At 42.7% G+C, this 24,216-nt stretch overlaps 1 protein-coding gene across 1 annotated transcript in view; it reads left to right on the forward strand.

The window, feature by feature from the left end:
• The window catches only part of LOC124718812, a 128,141-nt gene that overhangs the window by 94,872 nt on the left and 9,053 nt on the right, over positions 1-24,216 (forward strand). The window contains exons 10-13 of the mRNA XM_047244431.1: positions 5,994-6,213; positions 16,098-16,225; positions 21,589-21,862; positions 23,243-23,407. Coding sequence (XP_047100387.1) covers positions 5,994-6,213; positions 16,098-16,225; positions 21,589-21,862; positions 23,243-23,407 — 787 coding nt within the window. The remainder of the gene's footprint in view (positions 1-5,993; positions 6,214-16,097; positions 16,226-21,588; positions 21,863-23,242; positions 23,408-24,216) is intronic.

Consider the following 24,216-nt stretch of genomic DNA (forward strand, 5'->3'; position numbering starts at 1 on the left):
TTCGATGAGAGTACATTAAACTTGTATAACTGTCACCTGTTGCCAAAAATCGAAGGGTTACAAGAAGCTGTTCCGCCGGTGGTACTGCAGCTCTAAAATTTGTCTCTTTCCATTGAATATGAGGTGCTACTGACCTTAAGAGTTCTTCAAACTGCCCACATGTCATTCTGACAAAATTCTTGAAACCTTGCCTGTTTTCAGCATAGAGCTCCTCCAATACAGAATTATAAGGGCACCATGAGTTTGTCTTTCTAACAAAAACTTTCTGGACCACATGCATATGGGCTGATTTTCATGACAGACAATTACACCAAGAATTATAACACAAATTGCTAGTTCGTCTTCACAGTCAGAAAATTCTTGCTTTTCTGTAACAAAAGCTGAATTTGTGTCTACAAGAGTTTGAAACTGTTGTCAACATTTTTCAGCCGTTGTCAACATTTTTCAGCCGTTGTCAACATTTTTCAGCTGTTGTCAACATTTTTCAGCTGTTGTCAACATTTTTCAGCCGTTGTCAACATTTTTCAGCCGTTGTCAACATTTTTCAGCCGTTGTCAACATTTTTCAGCCGTTGTCAACATTTTTCAGCCGTTGTCAACATTTTTCAGCCGTTGTCAACATTTTTCAGCCGTTGTCAACATTTTTCAGCCGTTGTCAACATTTTTCAGCCGTTGTCAACATTTTTCAGCCGTTGTCAACTGTTTTCAATGGTTTTATTTTTATTTTATTTTATTTTATTTTATTTTTTTTTTTTTTTTTTTTTTTTTGTGTTGATTTTTAGTGTGAAGGTACCTTAAGAAGTACGCCTTACCACTAGTTATGTTGTCCTAATGGACTACTAAAACTGTACAAAGTTTGAAATGGAATCCATGATCTGTATATCATGGCCTCCCCTTGTTAATAAAAGGAATAGTACAGGAATGTCAATTTCATTATACTCAAAGTCATTAAAACTGCAACTTTTTTGAAGACAGTATGCAACAATGTCAATTTGGCATGAAGCATACTATGTGGACAGCATATGAAAATTATAATTTTGACACAGATGCAGATGTAAATAGATATTATGCCAACTGCATTCTGCATACAATTAACGATCACGCTGTGGCTTTTAAGTCAGGATTGTGGCCTGTTAAGACTATTGTTTACTGTTACCGAATATTGCTGCTCGCGTCAGTCTGGATTCCACAGCAGCGCCGCACATGTGGAATCGTTGGTTCCGGAGGGCCGTACTCTATCCCGTGCAGGATCTCGATGGCCCGAGGTGTCTAATGGCCGAGGTCACACACATTGTGCTTGGCTTTGGAGGATTGTACAACCGTATCACATACGTCGACTCAGGAGGCGCGCTCGTTTCAGATGAGGCGAGGTCCACATAGACAATGTGTCAACATCTGGAGCACCACACTCGGCACAGCAATTTACGAGACATGTCTGGAAAGTATCTACAGTTTCATTCTACCACCATTGCAGCACGTACGGAATGCCCACTGATTTCCTCAAGAAAACTATCCATCATATTGCTGAACCAATAACTGTGGTGATTAATAAGTATATCTCTGCTGATGTATATCCAGACCTTTCGAAATTTGCAAGGACAGTACCCGTTTATAAAAACGGTGACCCAGACATGGTAGCGAGCTTCAGACCAGTCTCAAAAATTCAGATCTTTGCTAAAGTAATTGAAACTGCAGTGAAAGACCAAATCTCATGTTACTTCAAAATTAATGAACACTTCTCAGATGCACAGTATGGTTGTCAGAAAGGGAAATCTACAACAATGGCAGCACTAGATATGGTTACTAGGATAAAGCACAAATGCAAATATTAGTACATAGCCTCAGTGACAAAGGATATGTAAACTGTGTATAGATTCTGAAACTTGTGGGGTTCATGGTGGAGAGCAATCTCTCTTGGCAGGACCACACTGCACATATGTGTGACGAACTGTCAAGATCCATATATGCGCTGCAAAAATTAAAATGTAACTGATCAGTCTCTCCTAATAGTACATTATCCATTGTCTCGCAGCCATACTGGCTGTGCCTATTACTATGAAGTCACTCTGTAGGCTGCTAGAAAGTATTATTAGTCCAAAAAAGCAATAAGGATCATAACATCGAATAGAAGACAGGAACAGGTGATTATTCACAAAATTGGGAATAATGGATATAATAGTCATCATGTATTTTTGTGCCTCCTTCACATTTAAGAAAATGTAGATTCCTTCAGCAAGAGGCATGACATATGTGACCACAACACCTGCAACAGAGAGAGCATAAACATACCAACCTGTTGATTGTCCAAACAAGAAATAGCTTTCCAAACATAGCCCTGAGAATGTTCAGGTTGCTACCCAAGGAAGTGCAGCTCCTGCCATTGGAGAGATTCAAGGACAAAATTTGTAGGGGCTTAAAACTACATCTGTTCTACTCCGTCCAGGAAGAAAGTGAGTGGATTTACTGAACTTTCTCCAAAACTAGTAAATGTTTGAGATAACTCAACTTCAATAGGGAAATGTATATATTCTAAAAGTTTTTTGTATCATTACATATTCCACTGAAGTGCCAAAGAGACTGGTATAGGCATGTGTATTCAAATACAGAGATACATAAACAGGCAGAATACGGCGCTGCGATCGACAATGCCTATGTAAGACAAGTGTCTGGCACAGTTGTTAGATCTGTTACTGCTGCTACAATGGCAGGTTGTCAAACGCGAGTACTGCAAATATCAGGAATGTGGTAAAACATCAAATCTCCGATGTCACTTTGACTGGAAAAAGATCCTGCAGGAATGGGATTGATAACGACTGAAGAGAATTGTTCAACATGACAGAAGTGCAAACCTTCTGCAAATTGCTGTAGATTTCAATGCTAGGCCATCAAAAAGTGTCAGCGTACGAACCATTCAATGAAACACCATCAATATGGGCTTTCGGAGCCAAAGGCCCACTCGTGTACCCTTGATCACTGCATAACACATAGCTTTACGCTTCACCTGGGCCCATCAACACCGGCATTGCACCGTTGATGACTGGACACATGTTGCCTGGTTGGACGAGTCTGATTTCAAATTGTATTGAACCGATGGATGTGTATGGGATGGAAACTACCTCATGAATCCATGGACCCTGCATGTCAGCAGGGGACTGTTAAAGCTGGTGGAGGCTCTGTAATGGTGTGGGGCGTATGCAGTTGGAGTGCCATGGGACACCTATTACATGTAGACAGGTGACAAGATACATAAGCATGCTGTCCGATTCCCTGCATCCATTCATGTTCATGGCACATTCCGACGGACTTGGGCAATTCCAGCAGGAAAATGGGACACGGTATACACCCAGAATTGCCACAGAGTGGCTCCAGGAACACACTTCTGAGTTTAAACACTTCCAGTGGCCACCATACGCCCCAGACATGAATATTATTGAGCATATGCAATGTGCTGTTCAGAAAAGATCTCCACCCCTTTGTAGTCTTATGGATTTATGGCCAGCCCTGCAGGACTCATGGTGTCAGTTGCCACCAGTACTATTTCAGACATTACTCGAGACCATGCCACATCGTGTTGCAGCACTTCCGCATGCTCGCGGGGGCCCTACACGATATTAGGCAGCTGTACCAATTTCTTTGGCTCTCTAGTGTCTTTGTAATTTTCGATGCTGTCTATCCAGCCACGGCTGGCAAACACTAGAGACGTATAAAGGTAATACTGTTGCAGTTCTGCACATTCAGACATGTCTTTCTGGTTCGTTGACTTTCCACTGATGCCATTACAATCGGATTGTGTTCTGTTTACATTTCTTAGTGATTGTTCAAAATGCTTAAGACAACCTCTGAGTTCACTGACTGTGAAGTGTGTTCTGTAATACAGCTTTTGAATGTGAAGAATGTTAAGCCAGCTGAAATTCATCATCAATTTTTAGAGATTTGTGGTGAAAGTGTGATGACTGGTGGAATGGTAAGAGAGTGGGTGAGGCAGTTAAATTACGGACAGAAGAAGCATGGAGTGGGTGATCTTCTGTTGTCAGTGATGGTTTGGTTGAGAAAGTGATTGAGAAAATTCGTGAAAACAGAATATTCCCAATAAGAATGCTTTGTCATGAGTTTCCACAAATTTCAAAAACTCTCTTGCACAAGATTGTCACAGATTGCTTGAATTTTCACAAACTGTGATGATCAGAAAATGAAGCGACTTGACAGTGCTTTGGCATCTCTTACCAGATACAGTGACGGGGAGATGAATTCTTAAACAGAATTGTCACTGGTGGCAAAACTTGAGTTTGTGATGTCACTCCAGAATCAAAGCAGCATTTGACAGAGTGGAGGCACTCACAATCCCCAAGAACAAAAAATTCAGAATAATATTGTCGGCACAAAAAGTCATGTGCACTGTGATCTGGGACAGCTAGGGCTTTCTGCTTGTAGCATTCCTTCCCGCAGGTGAAACCGTCGGTGCGATGCGATACTGTGAAACACAGAAAACTTTAGCGTGTCGAGTCGAAGCATTACGTTGCTTCTTAGCAATGTATGTCCCCTTTCTGCTGGTGTCATTGAAACCTAACCTGACAATTCAATTGGGAGCAGTTTGGTCACCTTCCGTACGGCCTGATCTGGTGCCTTCCAACTACCACTCGTTCTTGAACTTTAAGTGTGATTTTGGAGAAAAGTGTTCTGATGGCGATGGTGATAAAACAGTCTTTCGCAGTGGCTGTCTCCACTGGTGCCATCCTTCTGTGAAGAGGGCGTAGTAGAGTTGGTTTTTCCACTATGACAAATGTCTAAACAATAGTGGCAACTATGTAGAAAAATAGTTTAAGAAATTCTGTAAAAACATACATTTTTCATATTAGGATACTTTTGATGACACAGTGTATGTGGTGTATAACAATACAATTTTTTTGGTACCTTCGTTGGTATATATGAATACTATATACAAAATGTGTCTGGGATACAGTTAGTAGTAAAGAATTAAAACACCATGTTTCATGTGGCATTTTTACTGCATGAACAGCTAAAATGTAGTAAGTGATAAACTTTTTTTCCTTTTATCAAATTGTGGGGGTTATCAGGGAGAAAAAGTTTTGTAAAGGTTTCAAATTATGTGTAAAGTTTGTTGCAAGTTACTAAGTGCTGTTAGAGTATTTACACGTCAAGGGCTATGCTGTTTCTTACTCTCACCCCCACCCTTCTGATAGATAGGTGGTTCTTAGGCCCACAGTGATTGTGGCTGACAGTGATTGTGGCTGACAGTAAGGAATATGCGTGCCAAGTTTGTTTGAAAGTGGTTTAGGAGGACATGTGGAGCATACACACATCCATTTCTATGTACAGGGTGTCTGAAAAATAAAAAATCACAGGAAAATGTTAGGGATAGGTTACTTATCCAGAAATAAGTAAAACGTCCAGTAAACATGGGTTCTAAAATGCATATCATAGGATCTGTGAACACTTTTTCATCTTTGCTTGTGTGAAACACACCTTTTCTACTAAACAAGTGTTCATCGCTTTTAAGGTATGCATTTTAGGGCCATTGTTTATTAGACCTTTCTCTCGTTTTGGTATAAGGAACCTGTCTCTAATGTTAGTCTGTTTCTTTGGAACACCCTTTATGTATAGAAGCAGTATGTAGCTCGTATCCATCTGAATGTTTATTAGGGTACCGTGTAAAAATTTGAAGTAAACCAGTCAAGATTTTTGGTAAAGACCGACTTGTCATTAAGTAGTAGTATAGATAAGCAGAATAAGTCAGGTTTTGGTACTTGCTATCCCGCCTTGTACAGCAATCTTAATGGACAGCATTATGTTTATTACAATGTAAGAACGTGAACTTTGCAACTAATTGAAGCAATAAAGTTTCATGAGTACTTAAACAGTGAGTCTTAGAATATGATTATTACAACCAATGTAAAATAGTATTGAATATTAATGTTTACTTTCATTTGTTAGACTGAGTAGCATTTGATGGAAACATTTCATCTGTTTTACAAGCCGCCACAAAAGAAGCCAGTTGTGAATGGCGATGCCAGTGGCGAGGGGACTGCGCCTGCCAAAGACGAATCTAATTTCGACAGAGAGAAACGGGGCAGCGAGACGAAGGTGGAAGAGCCCAAACCAGCCACTTCCGACGACACCGGGGAGAGACTTGCTCCGGCCGAGTCTACGGGAGAAGCCCCACAGCCTGCTGGCAGCAGCGCGACAGGAGAATCTGGTAATGGCATAAAGCAGTGCTCGAATACTAGTGAGCACTGCAAACACTGCACATTGCTCGGATTTAATTCATTCTAGTCAAGTTGCTTGTTTGCCAGCAGCAGAAATGTTGTTGTTGTTGTTGTTGTTGTTGTTGTTGTCTTCAGTCCTGAGACTGCTTTGATGCAGTTCTCCATGCTACTCTGTCCTGTGCAAGCTTCTTCATCTCCCTGTACTTACTGCAACCTACATCCTTCTGAATCTGTTTAGTGTATTCATCTCTTGGTCTCCCTCTACGATTTTTACCCTCCACGCTGCCCTCCAATGCTAAATTTGTGATCCCTTGATGCCTCAGAACATGTCCTACCAACCGGTCCCTTCTTCTTCTCAAGTTGTGCCACAAACTCCTCTTCTCCCCAATTCTATTCAATACCTCCACATTAGTTATGTGATCTACCCATCTAATCTTCAGGATTCTTCTGTAGCACCACATTTTGAAAGCTTCTATTCTCTTCTTGTCCAAACTATTTATTGTCCATGTTTCACTTCGATACATGGCTACGCTCCATACAAATACTTTCAGAAACGACTTCCTGACACTTAAATCTATACTCGATATTAACAAATTTCTCTTCTTCAGAAACACTTTTCTTGCCATTGCCAGTCTACATTTTATATCCTCTCTACTTCGACCATCATCAGTTACTTTGCTCCCCAAATAGCAAAACTCCTTTACTACTTTAAGTGTCTCATTTCCTAATCTAATTCCCTCAGCATCACCCAACTTAATTTGACTACATTCCATTATCCTCGTTTTGCTTTTGTTGATGTTCATCTTATATCCTCCTTTCAAGACACTATCCGTTCCGTTCAACAGCTCTTCCAAGTCCTTTGCTGTCTCTGACAGAATTACAATGTCATCGGCGAACCTCAACGTTTTTATTTCTTCTCCATGAACTTTAATACCTACTCCAAATTTTTCTTTTGTTTCCTTTACTGCTTGCTCAATATACAGATTGAATAACGTTGGGGAGAGGCTACAACCCTGTCTCACTGCCTTCCCAACCACTGCTTCCCTTTCATGCACCTCGACTCTTCTAACTGCCATCTGGTTTCTGTACAAATTGTAAATAGCCTTTCGCTCCTTGTATTTTACCCCTGCCACCTTCAGAATTTGAAAGAGAGTATTCCAGTCAACATTGTCAAAAGCTTTCTCTAAGTCTACAAATGCTAGAAACGTAGGTTTGCCTTTTCTTAATCTAGCTTCTAAGATAAGTCGTAGGGTCAGTATTGCCTCACGTGTTCCCATATTTCTACGGAGTCCAAACTGATCTTCCCCAAGGTCGGCTTCTACCAGTTTTTCCATTCGTCTGTAAAGAATTTGCGTTAGTATTTTGCAGCTGTAACTTATTAAACTGATAGTTCGGTAATTTTCACATCTGTCAACACCTGCTTTCTTTGGGATTGTAATTATTATATTCTTCTTGAAGTCTGAGGGTACTTCGCCTGTCTCATACATCTTGCTCACCAGATGGTAGAGTTTTGTCAGGATTGGCTCTCCAAAGGCCGTCAGTAGTTCCAATGGAATGTTGTCTACTCCCGGGGCCTTGTTTCGACTCGGGTCTTTCAGTGCTCTATCAAGCTCTGCACGCAGTATCATATCTCCAATTTCATCTTCATCCTCTTCCATTTCCATAATATTGTCCTCAAGTACATCACCCTTGTATAGACCCTCTATATAGTTCTTCCACCTTTCTGCTTTCCCTTCTTTGCTTAGAACTGGGTTTCCATCTGAGCTCTTGATATTCACACAAGTGGCTCTCTTTTCTCCAAAGGTCTCTTTAATTTTCCTGTAGGCAGTATCTATCTTACCCCTAGTGAGATAAGCCTCAACATCCTTCATTTGTCCTCTAGCCACCCCTGCTTAGCCATTTTGCACTTCCTGTCGATCTTATTTTTGAGACGTTTGTATTCCCTTTTGCCTGCTTCATTTACTGTGTTTTTATATTTTCTCCTTTCATCAATTAAATTCAATATTTCTTCTGTTACCCAAGGATTTCTACTAGCCCTCGTCTTTTTACCTACTTTATCCTCAGCTGCCTTCACTACTTCATCCTTCAGAGCTACCCATTCTTCTTCTACTGTATTTCTTTCCCCCATTCCTGTCAATTGTTCCCTTATGCTCTCCCTGAAACTCTGTACAACCTCTGGTTTAGTCAGTTTATCCAGGTCCCATCTCCTTAAATTCCCACCTTTTTGCAGTTTCTTCAGTTTTAATCTACAGTTCATAACCAATAGATTGTGGTCAGAGTCCACATCTGCCCCTGGAAATGTCTTACAGTTTAAAACCTGGTTCCTCAATCTCTGTCTTACCATTATATAATCTATCTGATACCTTTTAGTATCTCCAGGATTCTGCCATGTATACTTCCTTCTTTTATGATTCTTAAACCAAGTATTAGCTATGATTAAGTTATGCTCTGCGCAAAATTCTACCAGGCGGCTTCCTCTTTCATTTCTTAGCCCCAATCCGTATTCACCTACTATGTTTCCTTCTCTCCCTTTTCCTACTGATGAATTCCAGTCACCCATGACTATTAAATTTTCGTCTCCCTTCACTACCTGAATAATTTCTTTTATCTCATCCTACATTTAATCAATTTCTTCATCATCTGCAGAGCTAGTTGACATATAAACTTGTACTACTGTAGTAGGCATGGGCTTCATGTCTATCTTGGCCACAATAATGCGTTCACTATGCTGCTGGTAGTAGCTTACCCGCACTCCTATTTTTTTGTTCATTATTAAATCTACTCCTGCATTACCCCTATTTGATTTTGTATTTATAACCCTGTAATCACCTGACCAAAAGTCTTGTTCCTCCTGCCACCGAACTTCACTAATTCCCACTATATCTAACTTTAACCTATCCATTTCCCTTTTTAAATTTTCTAACCTACCTGCCCGATTAAGGGATCTGACATTCCACGCTCCGATCCGTAGAACGCCAGTTTTCTTTCTCCTGATAACGACGTCTTCTTGCGTATTCCCCGCCCGGAGGTCTGAATGGGGGACTATTTTACCTCCGGAATATTTTACCTCCAGAATATTTTACCCAAGAGGATGGCATCATCATTTAACCATACAGTAAAGCTGCATGCCCTCGCGAAAAATTACGGCTGTAGTTTCCCCTTGCTTTCAGCCGTTTGCAGTACCAGCACAGCAAGGCCGTTTTGGTTAATGTTACAAGGCCAGATCAGTCCATCATCTAGACTGTTGCCCCTGCAACTACTGAAAAGGCTGCTGCCCCTCTTCAGGAACCACACGTTTGTCTGGCCTCTCAACAGATACCCCTCCGTTGTGGTTGCACCTACGGTACGGCCATCTGTATCGTTGAGGCACGTAAGCCTCCCCACCAACGGCAAGGTCCATGGTTCATGGTGGTAGGCAGAAAAGATACCATCGTTTAAAAAAGGATTTTTTTTCTTTTTGTCTTATAAAAATACATCTAATTGTATGCAAAATGACACAATGCTGGCTGAAATGTGGAGGCAGTGCACGCTGACAGTAAACTTAGTTTTGCTACTATTCAGGCAGTACTGTGCATGTTGTATCTCATTGTAAAAAATGACATGTTTGCTTTTAGCTGTATCTGTTTTTCTTGTGCTATTGCGGTGCAATTTTTGTGCTACTTTTTTACATTTACCGGAATTGTTGTTGTATCAAAAGTCTTAGCAGTGCTATGTTATTGTTAATAGAAATAGGTTAATGGTTATTATCAATGACATGAGTAGATTTGTGATTAATTACACTAATAGTGATATACAAGGGTAATCCCAAAAGTAAGGTTTCCTAATTTTTTATAAGTAGGTAGAACTGTTTATTTCCACAATGGTTTACATCAGTTTACAGCTTGAACATTTAGCTATTTTTCGATATAATCACCATTTCTGTCGATGCATTTTTGTAGACGCTGGGGCAGTTTTTGTATGCCCATGTCATACCAGCTCGCCACCATGCTGTTCAGAAGGTTATGAACCTCTTCTTTCACCTTGTTGTTGGAGCTGAATCGCTTTCCGGCCAAATGTTCTTTTAACCTGGGGTGTAGGTGATAGTCACTGGACTATAGTGTGGGTGGATGATTATGTTCCACTGAAACTGTTGCAGGAGAGCAACAGTTTGTCGATCAATGTGTGGACGAGCGTTGTCATGGAGGATGTGTACGCCTTTGCTCAACATTCCTCTTCTCCAGTTCTGAATTGCCCATTTGAGTTTTTTCAGAGTCTAACAGTACCTATCAGCGTTAATTATGGTCCCAGCGATTCAGCTCCGATGATGAGGTGAAAGAAGAGGTTCATAACTTTCTAAACAGCATGGCGGCCAGCTGGTATGATGTGGGCATACAAAAACTGCCACAGCATCTACACAAATGCATTGACAGAAATGGTGATTATGTCAAAAAAAGCTAAATGTTCAAGCTGCAAACTGATGTAAACTGTTGTCGAAATAACCTGGTCTATGTACTTATAAAAAAAATAGGAGACCTTACTTTTGGCATTACCCTCTTATAAGGAGCAGGAGAATGGAACAGATGGGAAAGAAAGTAAGTAAACTGTTTATGATTTCAAAACTAATTGCCGTCAATGTTAACAAATTTATCCCACTGTGAGCCGAGATGATCAGTGCCTTCAAGGAAAAATGTTTTCAGTTGCCTACACAACCACAATTGTACTGAGGTGTCGCACCTCTACATCTGAAGCAAATCGACGGGCACAAATGTCTGCACCGGGTGAAATTTGAAAACCTGGGAACCTAGAGGTGAAGGAAGCTCTCAGGTTTTCAATTCTCATCCTGTGCAGTCCACGACAGTCAGTCTTTACATCTCATCCCGTCCGGTAAGTCTCCACTGACCCAGGGCTCTGGGTGACTTTTCTGTAACTCTCCCAAACCTCACCAGTCCTTTTCCTCCACCCTTCTTCCTTCTCCTACAACCCTTCTGCCCGGAGGAGGAGCCACTAGCTCTGAAAGCCTGCTCAGTTCCTCAAATTTTGTGTGTGTTTCCTCCTGCTGCCATTTGGTGAGTGTGTCCAAGTATATTTAAAAAAAATGATTTTTTGATGATGTATGTGCAGTAATAATGTTTGAAAATGATTGTATTGATAGGGCCATGGACTTTCCAGTAGTAATGGCAGAAAGAATATGTTATATCCACAGATTAACACATATGTGCGAACAAAAATTTTTATTAGGTGGAGCAAGGCCACCGCTTAATTTTTGCAAAAAGATAAACTTTCTTCGAAAACAAAAGGCTTCTTCTACTACCAAAATTTTATAACAAGCCAAAGAATATGCCAGCTTATTGAATTGAAATATTAGCAACTGAACTGAATTAATGTTCCTTTGTCGGTTTTTCTCTCGACGCTTTCCGGCGGATGCCGAGGAAGTAGACGGACACAGAGTCCGGGTCAATGGCCGGCGTAGCGAAGACGTGGCACCTAGACGTTCCAGCTGCATCGAAGTATCTTCCGGATGGCAGTCCACCGTGGGTCGAAAGTCGACTGTTTCCCTTTCTTCTGGCTATTTAACACGGCAGCTCCAGTCTTCCTCCGCTGATTCCGTAGTGATGATTGGCGGCCGTTGGCGATCCCTGACTGGCGGATGGTGATATTATAGTGTGATGATCTGCGTTGGAAAAAGGCTCGTGCACGTGTGTATTTCCTGGCTGATTGAATGTTAGGCGGGAATGCCTCTAGCGCCGGCTGGCGGAACGCGCCGGCACTAAGTTGCGGGCGCCGCTTAACTCTGCCGCGGTAGCCGACCATTGCGTTCGTGTGGCTGTGTGCGCCACAGCAGAATGCTTTACTGCTTTTACTATATTATAAGAACTAACATGCAAATAAGTAATTATTTGACATGCTGTGTAGGAGATGATATTGTCACAATGAAGAATTACGAGCTATTTATGGTCATTTTGTAAACAAATGATTTGTATATGATTTGGCATTAATAGTTCCTTGATACTTTATAGCAGTGGTAGCAACATGTCCATTGTAAACAAAGTGGTGGGGAATAATTTTCTTCCAGTGCTTCATGGGCGAACCACTTTTGTCAGCTTCAGTGCATCTTGTAACACCTGAGCAGTCAATTGTGAATGGACAGGAAAAGATGAAGGGGCTTGTATTCTGAACAGTCCCCGCCAGGAGCTGCAAACTGCAGGTGATGGTGATAGTGATTCTAATATCACAAAGGTTGTGGGATATCTTGTAATATCATCTTGTATCTCCTTTTGCCTTGCAAAGTTCGGCAACTCGATGTGACACAGACCCGACAAGTCGTTGGTAGTCCCCTGCAAAATTATTAATCCGTGCTGCCTTTGTAGCCGTCCATAATTGTGAAACTGTTATCAGTGCAGGATTTTGTGCACAAAATTCTCTCTCAATAATGTCCCATAAATGTTCAATGGGATTCGTGTCCGGCAGTCTAGGTCGCCAAATTATTTGCTCGAATTGTCCAGAATGTTCTTCGAACTGATCGTGAAAAATTGTGGCCTGGTGCCACAGTGCATTGTCAACTGTACAAATTCCATCGTTGTTTGCGAAGCTGGAGGCCACAAATAGCTGCAGATGATGTCGAAGTAGCTGAACGTAAGCATTCCCACTCAGTGATCGATTCAGCTCGATCAGATGACCCAGTCCATTCCATTAAAGCCCACTGCGGGTCCAGGGGTAAGAATAGGCCCGAGATATTCCCGCCTTTCGTAAGAGGCAACTGAAAGGAGTTTCACACGTTTTGGCCTTTATGTGATGGTCCCTTGTAGGGTTTGACCTCCATTCTTCAAAATTTTCCCAAAGAGCGAGCCAGTTGAGGAAGGGCGCCTTACACGGTGCATCGTGTCCATCGTGCATTGAGATCTTTAACCCACTTTCTCGTCGTCGCATTTCAGTCCCGCCCATTCTCCATCTCTTGGGCGAGGACACCTACTTGGGTGCGTTTTGCAACACGCACTATGCAGTGTTGCTTTCTGCATCGACGATGACCGTGGGCTTTGCACCTGATACCCAGCACGGTAGCCAGTCTGTTGTGGTGGGGCCGCCATGTACCCTGGTGTTTGTAGCCCCTGACCACACAGGGATCACTCTGCTAATGCCTGCGCCGTTAACTCCCCTCTTATGCCGAGGAGTAGATGCCGGTACTCCCAACAGTGGCCTTCCTGCCAACTGGCCTTTGCTGCGGGTGGGTGGCGTCCGTGGGGAGGGCCCCTGGTCGGAGCGGGTGGCATCGGGGCGGATGACACGTAGTCCACCATCTCTTGCTGGTGGTGAAACACGAGCAGTCCCTAAGCGTTCACGAGCTCAATTCAATGCACAGAAGTACGACCCCAAATCATTCTCCTCCCTGGCCACATAAGGGAGGAACGTCAAGCTAAATATGGCAGCGGGTCTTATTCACCCCGGTACCTTGTATGTTCGAGAGCTGATGGGGAATCTTTCATGACGATGAAGCCTCACTTTTTTTGTTGAGCATTTAGAGAGCAAGTTTGGGAGGTGGAGGGATTGTCCAAAAGAGAGATCTGGGTCAGTCTTGATCGAAACAGCATCCTCTGCCCAGTCTCGGACGTTACTCGCTTGTGACAATCTGGAGGATGTTTCTGTAACCATCATGTCCCATAAGACCTTAAATGTGGTTCAGGGTATCATAATTCACAGAGACCTTGTTTTGCAGTCTGACGATGAGCTGTGCGCCAATTTAGAGCACCGAGGTGTACATTTCGTCCGGCGTGTCCAGCGGGATCTGAGGGATAATCAGGTTGCCACCGGTGCCTTCATCTTGCCCTTCGAGGGTGATACATTACCTGAGAATTTGGGCGTAACATTGCAGAGCGATATGAAGTGGGACAAGCATGTAATGGCAGTTGTGGGGAAGGCGAATAGTCATCTTCGGTTCATTGGTAGAATTTTGGGAAGATGTGGTTCATCTGTAAAGGAGACTGCTTATAAAACACTAATACGACCTATTCTTGAGTACTGCTTGAGTGTTTGGAATCCCTATCAGGTCGGATTGAGGGAGGACATAGAAGCAATTCAGAGGCGAGCTGCTAGATTTGTTACTGGTAGGTTTGATCATCACACGAGTGTTACGGAAAAGCTTCAGGAACTGGTGGGAGTCTCTAGAGGAAAGGAGGCGTTCTTTTCGTGAATTGCTACTCAGGAAATTTAGAGAACCAGCGTTTGAGGCTGACTGCAGTACAATTTTACTGCCGCCAACTTACATTTCGCGGAAAGACCACAAAGATTCGATAAGAGAGAGATTAGGGCTCGTACAGAGGCAAATAGGCAGTCCTTTTTCCCTTGTTCTGTTTGGGAGTGGAACAGAGAGAGAAGATGCTAGTTGTGGTACGAGGTACCCTCCGCCACACACCGTATGGTGGATTGCGGAGTATGTATGTAGATGTAGAAGGTGACAGTCTACCGGTATGATGTAAAGCTCTATGTACCTCCCCCAATGTGGTGCTTTAAATGCTGGAAGTTCGGCCATATGTTTTCCCGCTGTACTTCCAGCGTCACATATTGAGATTGTGGATGCCCATCACATCCCAATACTCCATGTGCCTATCTCCCATCTATGTCAACTGCAGAGATCACCATTCGTCTTCCTCACCAGACTGCAGGATTCTCCAGAAAGAAAAGAAAATCGTGGAGTACAAGACCCTGGACTGACTGACCTACACTGAGGCTAAGAGGAAATTTGAGCACCTACGTCCTGTGGCTATGACCACCTCATACGCCGCCGCTACGAGAACAGTTGTCACCCCTTCAGTTCCTCGAATTCCTGTCGCCTCTCAGAACCAGAAGACTACACCTGTCCCCTTGACGGTGTGAGGCATTTCACTCCTTGTTGCTCCCACACCACCTACTTTGGGAGCAACACCCCCCAACCATTTGGGACATCCATCCCCACTTCTAAGCTGGAGAAGCGTAAGTCTTCTTTGGCTTCTCTCACTAGGAAGGGGTCCCTTGGGTCACTCCCTTCCCAGGTTTCTGCTACTGGGAAAGATGACACCCGCCAGTGGCTGAAGAATTGAAAAGCAGAATGAGATTTTCACTCTGCAGCGGAGTGTGCGCTGATATGAAACTTCCTGGCGGATTAAAACTGTGTGCCCGACCGAGACTCGAACTCGGGACCTTTGCCTTTTGCGGGCAGAAGTAAACCTGTGAGTACCGGGCGTGAGTCGTGTTTCAGTAGCTCAGATGGTAGAGCACTTGCCCGCGAAAGGCAAAGGTCCCGAGTTTGAGTCTCGGTCGGGCACACAGTTTTAATCTGCCAAGAAGTTTCAATTGAAAAGCAGCTGGCCATAAGGCTTCACGCTCATCCTCCGTCCCGGAGACTGAGCCAGTGAAGTCCTCCCAGCCAGGGAAACCCAAGGAGCAGCGAGGGAAATCCGAAAATAAAACCCCTAAGACCGAGGAAATTGCGGTGGCACCCACACCACCGCTACCTACAAGCTCTGCGGCTTAGGATGGAGTGGAGATTTTGGCGTCCGCTGAGGACGTAGATCTCGCCAGACCCTCGGACACAATGGATACAGATTGCTCACGCAGTAAGTCAGTGGCAGCAGGTGATTCTGAGGTGTAAAGTGCCTCATTGAATGTTCCATGCCTTCCCATTCTCTTGATGACATCATCCTCCAGTGGAATTGTGGCAGGTTTTTCCCCCGCCTGGCTGAGCTACGGCAACTGTTAAGCCTTACACCTGCTATCTGCATTGCCCTCCAGGAAACCAAGCTCAAAATAATAACAAAATTGCTTGTTTTCAGAACCAATGTAGTCTTAACTTTTGACAAGTGTTAAATATAAATGAACAATTATTTGAACTATATTCACAGTGTAGTGTGTGTTTTGTTTTCAGCCAGAAGAAGACAAAGGAACATTCCACATCCATCTGCGTCATTCCTGCCACACATCCCTGGACTGGGCAGCCCTGTTAAGATGAAGGTTGCACCCAAGTACATTTGTGCAACAAAACGAGAGGACAAGGTGTGTGTAATGCTGTTTGTTTCAACTTTTCTGATACAGTAAGATTATAGACATGTAATGTAACTGATCTCTGTAAACACAACATGTCAGTGTCTCTCTCTCTCTCTCTCTCTCTCTCTCTCTCTCTCTCTCTCACACACACACACACACACACACACACACACACTTTTCATTAAGTCTTATTACTCTGAATACAATGAGCCAATTTGTGACAGTGACATCAAAATGTGTCTTGAGATTTGTGTATTGTTGTCAGATTGCGCATAAATACAGGGTGTCGGAAAAGTCTTTCCTGATTACATAAATTGATAACTCAGGCTAGAAGTAAGATACAAATATGAAGCTGGTGTCTAATTGTTTACAAACTATCAAAGTTTCTTTCATAAGTCAGTAAACTTCCACATGAGCACCCTTGGTAGCACGTAGCACATCTAGGCGATATTCAATTTCTGTCCACACATTAGCCAACATCACTGGAGGGATCGATTCAACGACTGTGCTTATCCATTGGCGCAGGGTTTCAAGATCTGGTACGCGTGTTCGGTAGACCTCGTCCGTGACATAACCCCATAAAAAGAAGTCTAATGGGGTTATGTCAGAAGAGCGTGGGGGCCAAACCGTTGGCCCATCACGACCGATCCATCGCCCAGGAAAGGTCATATCGAGATAGGCACGGACGTCCAAACCCCAATGAGGTGATGCACTGTCTTGCTGAAACAAGACATCGGGGTGATACTGAAGCACCTGAGGAACAGAATACAGTTGCAACATGTCCAGATGCACTGCAGATGTGATGGTAGCCTCAGCAAAGAAGAATGTCCCGATCATTTGATCGTCCAATAGCGCGCACCAGACATTCACCTTTCGACTGCCTCTGGTGCACTCCATGTGAAAAAAACTTTGATAGTTTGTAAACAATTAGACACCAGAATACTAGTTCAAATTAGACACCAGTTTCATATTTGTATCTTACTTATGGAATCCAGGCCTATCAAAAAGTTTTGGTTCTAATTTTAAACATAATTTTGTCCAAATTATAGTTTTATGAGCCCAGTTGAAAGAGCAAATGTATTTTAATGGTGTGATATTCCGTGTGATGTCCATTGCAGTCCATAGTACTCATCCTTCTGTTGCATCATGTCAAATCAAAGATTGCTCCTTAATGATTTGAGTAGTGAGAGATCTAATGTAATATCTCTAATATTTACTGAAAGGAACATTCAACAAGACTGAAAACTTGCCTACGTTTCAGACAAATTCCATTTTGAGATAGAGCTTCAGTAATGGATGTGCATAACAAAGGTTAATGCAAATGTATATTAAATGGTGTGATATTCGGTATGATGTTCGTTGTAGTCCATAGTATTCATCCTTCTGTTGCATCGTGGCAAATCAAAGATTGCTCCATAATGATTTGAGTAGTGAGGGGTCTGCTATGACTGTGTAAGCAGAAGAAACTAACAATCACAGTCCGAAAACAATTTATTGGACTGTTCAATTAACCAAAAGAAATTCTTCAAGTATAACACCAACACAAAATAGAGATCTGTCTTCGAATCACAACTACATACAACAATAATATAGAAAACAACAGAAATAATTTCTTCGGCAGAGACTTTTCCGATATACCAAGCCTAATCCAGAGATCAGCGAGAAGATCCAAGCCAGGCTCCCGGGACGGCAGCTATCCACGTCTGCTGGCGGTCGATGAACTGCCGATGTGCGGCCGAGCGCCGGCCTTTATAGCGCTTCGGTGGATGAGTACCTCGGAACTATTTTCCATCACGTGGTTTGACGTGTGAAAATAGTTCCGGGATCTGCCTTCCTTATGTTTATGTGGGCCGGTAGTGGCCCCTGGTGGCATTGTTGTTGTTGTTGTTGTTGTTGTTGTTGTTGTTGCTGCTGTTGCTGTTGTGGCCATTCATCAATATTGCCTGTAAGTTGTGTAGTGCTTCGGTGTGCCTGCGAAGCGGGCAACCCGCGGCTGCAGGCTGTCAGTTTGGTTGCTGATACTCTAGGCGCCATGATGTCTGGTGGAGAAGGCCACAGCAGGATCTAATGTAATATCTCTAATATTTATTGAAAGGAACATTCAACAAGACTGATAACTTGCCTACGTTTTTCAGACACATTCCATTTTGAGAAAGAGCTTCAATAATGGATGTGCATAACTAATGTTACTGTGGTCACCATCCCGTCTTGAAATACACATCATCCTATCACCTGGTTCTGCATGTGCACTTAACACAATATATCCACACAACAGTTGCACTGTAGTGGATAATAATTTGTTTTGTAGTTCCATCTCTCGCGCCCTAGAGTATATCCGCTCCTGCTCAGGTGAGTCCTTCGTTATCTGTAGTGACTCCTCAAGCGATTTACGAGCTATCGACCAGTGTTTCCCTCACTCTCATCTGGTAATGTCTATCCAGGAGTCACTCCGTACTCTTGCCCCTTGCGGCCGTTTTGTGGTCTTTGTGTGGATCCCGGGTCATGTCGGCATTCCGGGAAATGAACGTGTTGATACGCTGGCCAAACAAGCTGTCGGTGTAACAGCCTTGGAGACTGGCCTTTCGGAGAGTGACATCGGGTCAGTTTTGCGGCAGAAGGTACTTCGCACCTGAGATGAAGAATGGCATGCCCTGCCTTCACCCGACAAACTTCGGGCCATCGAGGAGGCTACCGGTGCGTGGCACTCCTCCTTGCGGGTCTCTTGCAAGGACTCTGTTGTCCTCTGCCGGCTGCGCATTGGCCACACCTGGGTAACACACAGCTATTTATTGCACCGCGAGGACCCACCTTTATGTCGCTGCAGGTCAGCTTTGACGGTGGTCCACATCTTGTTGAACTGCCCACTTTTAACTCCACTCAGGCAGACGTTTGCACTGCCTGATACGCTCCCTGCACTTTTATCAGATGGCTTTGCGATGACAGATTTAGTTTTGAGTTTGGTTTGTGCAGGGGGTTTTTGATCTAAGTTTTATCCTCCTTTTTTTTTATTCTGGCCTTTTGCCTACGATTTTAGACTGGGGTTTTTAGTGCATTTAAGAAACTTTTTTGTTTCTATGGTAGCCAACCACTGTCACACTCAGTGTGATTTTAATTCCTTTTTTCTGGTCTCTCTGTGTCTTTCTTGTCCTGTGCCGTCTCTTGTCATCTCCATTGATTGTTCTTATTCTTTATGGGTGTTTCAAGTTCGTGGAAAAAGGGACCGATGGCCCTAGTAGTCTGGTCCCTTCAATCCCACAAACTAACCATTCTGTAGTTCTTTTGTTCAAGAATATTATTTGCCAATCAGGCATATGTAGGGATACACACTGCTCTTCTGGAGATATGCGTAACACCAAAATGCTTCTCTACAAACCGTGATTTCTGTCTTCTCTTTGTGGCCCTTACTTGAGATGTTAAACTGGAGGCATAGGATCATTGTTCAGTCTGTTGCAGACGCTGGTTCTCTAAATTTTCCCAATAGTATTTTGCAAAAATAAAATATCTTCCTTCCAGGAACTGCCATTTGAGTTGACAGAGCATTTTCCATAATATTCGCTACTCGATCAAATGTAGCGCTAACAAATCCAGCAGCTTGCCTCTGAATTGCTCTGATACCTTCCTTCAATGTGACCTTGTGGCGATCCCAACACTCTAGCAGTTCTTGAGAAATGAGTCACATGAGTGCTCTGTATGCAGTCTCCTTTATAGATGAGCTGCACTTTCCTAGACTTCACTTAATCAGTCAGCACTGATCGCTCACTTTTGCTACAGTTGACATCACATGCTCAATCCTTTTTATGTTGCCATGCAATGCTACGTATAGATAGTTAAACAACGTGATAGCGTCAAACAGCACACCACTAATACTGTATTCGAAGATTACAGGATCATTGTTCCTACTCATCTTCATTAACTTAAATTTTCCTGTATTGGGAACCATCTGCCATTTATTGTACCAAATAGAAACAGAATAGTTAGCCTGTTGTTTGAGGTGCTGTGAGTCGAGGCTCAACTATGCCATAACCTGCACCGTGGACCGCAATTCCAGCCAAACTTGAGATACTAAATACAATGCATGTTCAGCAAGTAAGTCTACTACATTTTTATATTTTTTTTTTTAGAAAAAGTGTATTTGAAAAAACTGCAGGCTGTTGTTTATACACTTGTTGACTATTGTTCCACATAATCACCAACTCATTCAGTACGTGTACTGATCCATGCCACAAGCTTCTTTATGCCCTCCTTAAGGAACTCCCCCCCCCCCCCCCTCCCCCGGCTCCTTTCTCCATTTCAGATCCTCTTTCTGCACCTGCTCATCAGCTGAAAATTTAAATCCACTAATGTGTGCCGTAAGGAAGGTGAAAAGATGGAAGCTAAGGCTGTGTGAGGAATTGCGTTGCCATATGATAAGGACACTCCTCTCATTAGCTTTCTCCTCCTTTTGGGGTTTTTTGGGTCTCTCAGTATTGTTGTGCATTGTTGGTCTCCCCCTCCCTCCTTTCCCCCTGAGGCAGAAATCCAAACAAAGTATTTCCTTTCTGGTCCCAAAACACTGAGGCCATGATTTTTTAACCAGAATTTGTGGTTTCGAATTTTTCGGCAAATGGGGAATTGGTGTGACGGTACTGTGAGATGACTGTCTTTCCTCTGTCAGGTGTGTAATGAGAAATACTTCCTCCAGTTCATGTTGTTCGAGAAACTCACACACACTATTGACTTGATTTTCCTTGTGTTGCTCTGTCAGCTGTTTTGGGAGCCCTCTTGCACACAATTTCCAGTATACCAATGTTTCTGTGAGTGTCTCATCTAAGAGAGTTCTGGAGAGTTGTGGAAATATCATAGAAATGTAACTCACTGTGAAATACAGGAACGGTTTCCTTGATTTTTTGCGCCAACTCATCAGTCAGATTTGAAGGTCGTCCACTCCTTTGTTCATCAAGAACATTTGTTCTGATTCCAGTAAACACCCTACACCACTTAAACACACTTATTTTGCTCATAACACACTTCCCGTAAACAACTTTGGTTTGCAGAAAAATTTCAGTAGACGTTATTCCTTATGTGAGTAGGAAGTGGATCACAGCACGTGGTTTGCACTTTATGGGGTTTCTTACCGACATCTTTCATGCAACTAGGCACTACAACATCGAGTTTACATGCTACTGTGTTCCTGTGGTGCTCACTCTCATCAGGGGATTCCCCATTACCACTCTTTGTTGCCAACCTCAAAAAAACAAAAAAGACACTCCATTATGGTCACAGTACACTTACTTTCTGAACGTGCCATCTGTAAGACGCATAATGAGTGACCAGACAGCGCTAGGTAAACAGTGAGTGAGTCAGTGTGTTGTATCACTTTGCTTCTTTTTCAGTCGGCTGAAAGTTCGTCCGAAGACAGTGGGACGACCACAGTGAGGGGGACCAGAGAGAACACGCCAGAGGCCGGAACTTCGGCGGTCCAGCGGGACAGGGATGGGGACGGGCTGCAGAAGGTGGCGGCCCTCGGCCGGCTGTCGCTGCAGCCGGGCGCCAGGATCACGTCGCCCTACGAGTTCACGCGCGCCTGGGGCGGCTCCCGGCCCGACTCCAGCCTCGAGGGGTACGCCACGGTGCTGAGGGCCGTTGCCGTCGAGGACCTCGCCACTGGTGAGCCGCCTCTGCGTGCCTCACTTGTAGATGTAGATTGCTGTATATGTATCTTGCAAGTGAACATATACCGACGGATGGACAGAGAGTATAATTTTGGCTCTTGCTCTACAAACTTTAGTTGCATCCTGTACTTCGCCACTGACGCATTCCCACAATTGTTCATGTTCTAAATATGTTTGCATAGCGAACTGCCAGGTACTATAATTTTCTCTTCCCATCAGTTTTTCAATCGTAGGCAATGAATTGGTATTTACTGGCACCATGGTTTTAGCGATTAAGTCATCCCAAATTACCGTGCGCTTCTGCTATTTTTCGTGAGCCAGTGATCTCGCAGTTTTTTTGGAATATTAAACCACTTTTATAATCCTGGGCCCATAACCTGTTAGCGGAGTAATTTATGGGCAGTTTCTGATTGGAACTATTTATTAATACATTAAACAAGCTACATGAATTTCACACACAAAGAGCTCAATACATGGAAGAAAACAAATCGTATTGTCTGCAGTTGCCTATAGCAACACAAAATATATTCACACACCAGGGAGGCATAGATTCTAAAATCCCACAGTCTGTCTGTCAAGACCCCTTTTTCTCAGGAATAGGTTGATGTATTAAGTTTAAATTTATACCACATACTTATGGTCTATGTTCCCTAGGTGGTAAAATAAATATTAGTTTCCAACTCAAAGCAAATTGAAAGATACAGCCATTTATGTAATATATTTTGATATTCACAAACCCGCTCATCAAAACGTATAGGGTACTTCCCTTTGGTGTAGAACTGTAATTTTTGGCAAAAAGGAAGGTATTACAGGAAAAGTATCAGAAAATTGTGAATATGAAAAAAATATTTCTTTCGTCACTTGTTACCCCTGGGACCAATATTGTGCCAGTATGAATGTCGATAATAGGCAAAAATCAGTGAGAGCCTAGATTCCTGGAAAGGATGAACTGTCCATACACATAATTAGGTTTGTACGGAAGTCTCAGTGCATGAGTCCTACTCGCACCTGGCCAGTTTTTTTGCGGTAGAAATAAGTTATGTACAAAAAGGGACACATTTTGTTTTTGATTCTCCTGAAAAGTGAGAGATTTGTCACTTAGAAGGTTTGACAATTCCACATGACATTTATTTTCTCCTTTTTTTTTCCTGCTTAATTCTTGCATTAGCCCATTTATTTCTTCTCTTTGCTCCTGTGTACAGAAGCTAGCATGTCTGTGATCATTTCTGTGTATCTGTTTCAATTTGGCAAGAATTTTTTCCCTTTAATTGTAACTCACAGCTGTTATATTCTGAAGAACATATTTATTCAGGCATTTTTGCCATTGCAAATAATTTTGCTTTGCTGTGTACATCATTGGTCATTTCTTTTGCAGTGGTTGGTACAAAGTTAGACGGTCAGATGCTCAGTTTGATCCTGCGCACACTGGAGAAGCACTTTATAGACGAACCAGAGTATTTGGTGCAGATGTTGCACCATGTCGCTCTCCTGCCCCGCTTCTCAATTGCGTGGGCCTTCCTCGACAGCATTGACAAAGAAGGTGAGTGATAAGTTTTCAGTAATCACATTGAAATTGTGGTGAACAGCTTTGACCTAGCACACCATTCCTATAAAATAGTATGGTCATGACTTACATAACTCTCATTCTAACAATATATGAGAAGGAATGTTGCTACTCACCATACAGCGGAGATGCTGAGTTGCAGACAGGCACAACAAAAAGATTTTCATACTTAAAGCTTTTGGCCAATGGCCTTTAACAACAACAACAACAACAACACCACGCACACACACACACACACACACACACACACACACACACACACACACACGCACGCGCGACTGCAGTCTCAGGGCAACTGAAACCACACTGCCACTCTCATTGAGTTCACATGAACACAGTTTTACAAATGTCAAGTTTTCAGAGATTAACACCTAACAGTGCAATTTTATGCAAACTATTTGGAAAATTGTAAAAAAATATCAACTGAATTTTTAATAATAACATAGAAAACCAAAATTACAGACAATAGTGACATGCATTCAAAAATGAAGCTATTTAGATTAACTATCAGATTGGTAGTTTTTTAAATAGCTTATTTTTGGGCTCCTGTTTTCGATAAAAAGAACATATCTGAATAATATCGTATCCTAAAATGCAAAATTGTGAAAGAAGAGAAAATTGTCTTTCCACTGAGAAGAATTAGGCTTTTAAAATAAGGCATTCTAATACTGCAACAAACACTTCTTAGTAGGGTTAAAATTTTGAGTCCATAAGGTTGTACTAAATCCCAAATATTGCATATTTTTGTAAATAAAATGGCTGTATAAAAATATTTGTTTTGTCAC

Source organism: Schistocerca piceifrons, chromosome 10 (assembly GCF_021461385.2).
Source record: "Schistocerca piceifrons isolate TAMUIC-IGC-003096 chromosome 10, iqSchPice1.1, whole genome shotgun sequence".
Lineage (NCBI taxonomy): Eukaryota > Metazoa > Arthropoda > Insecta > Orthoptera > Acrididae > Schistocerca > Schistocerca piceifrons.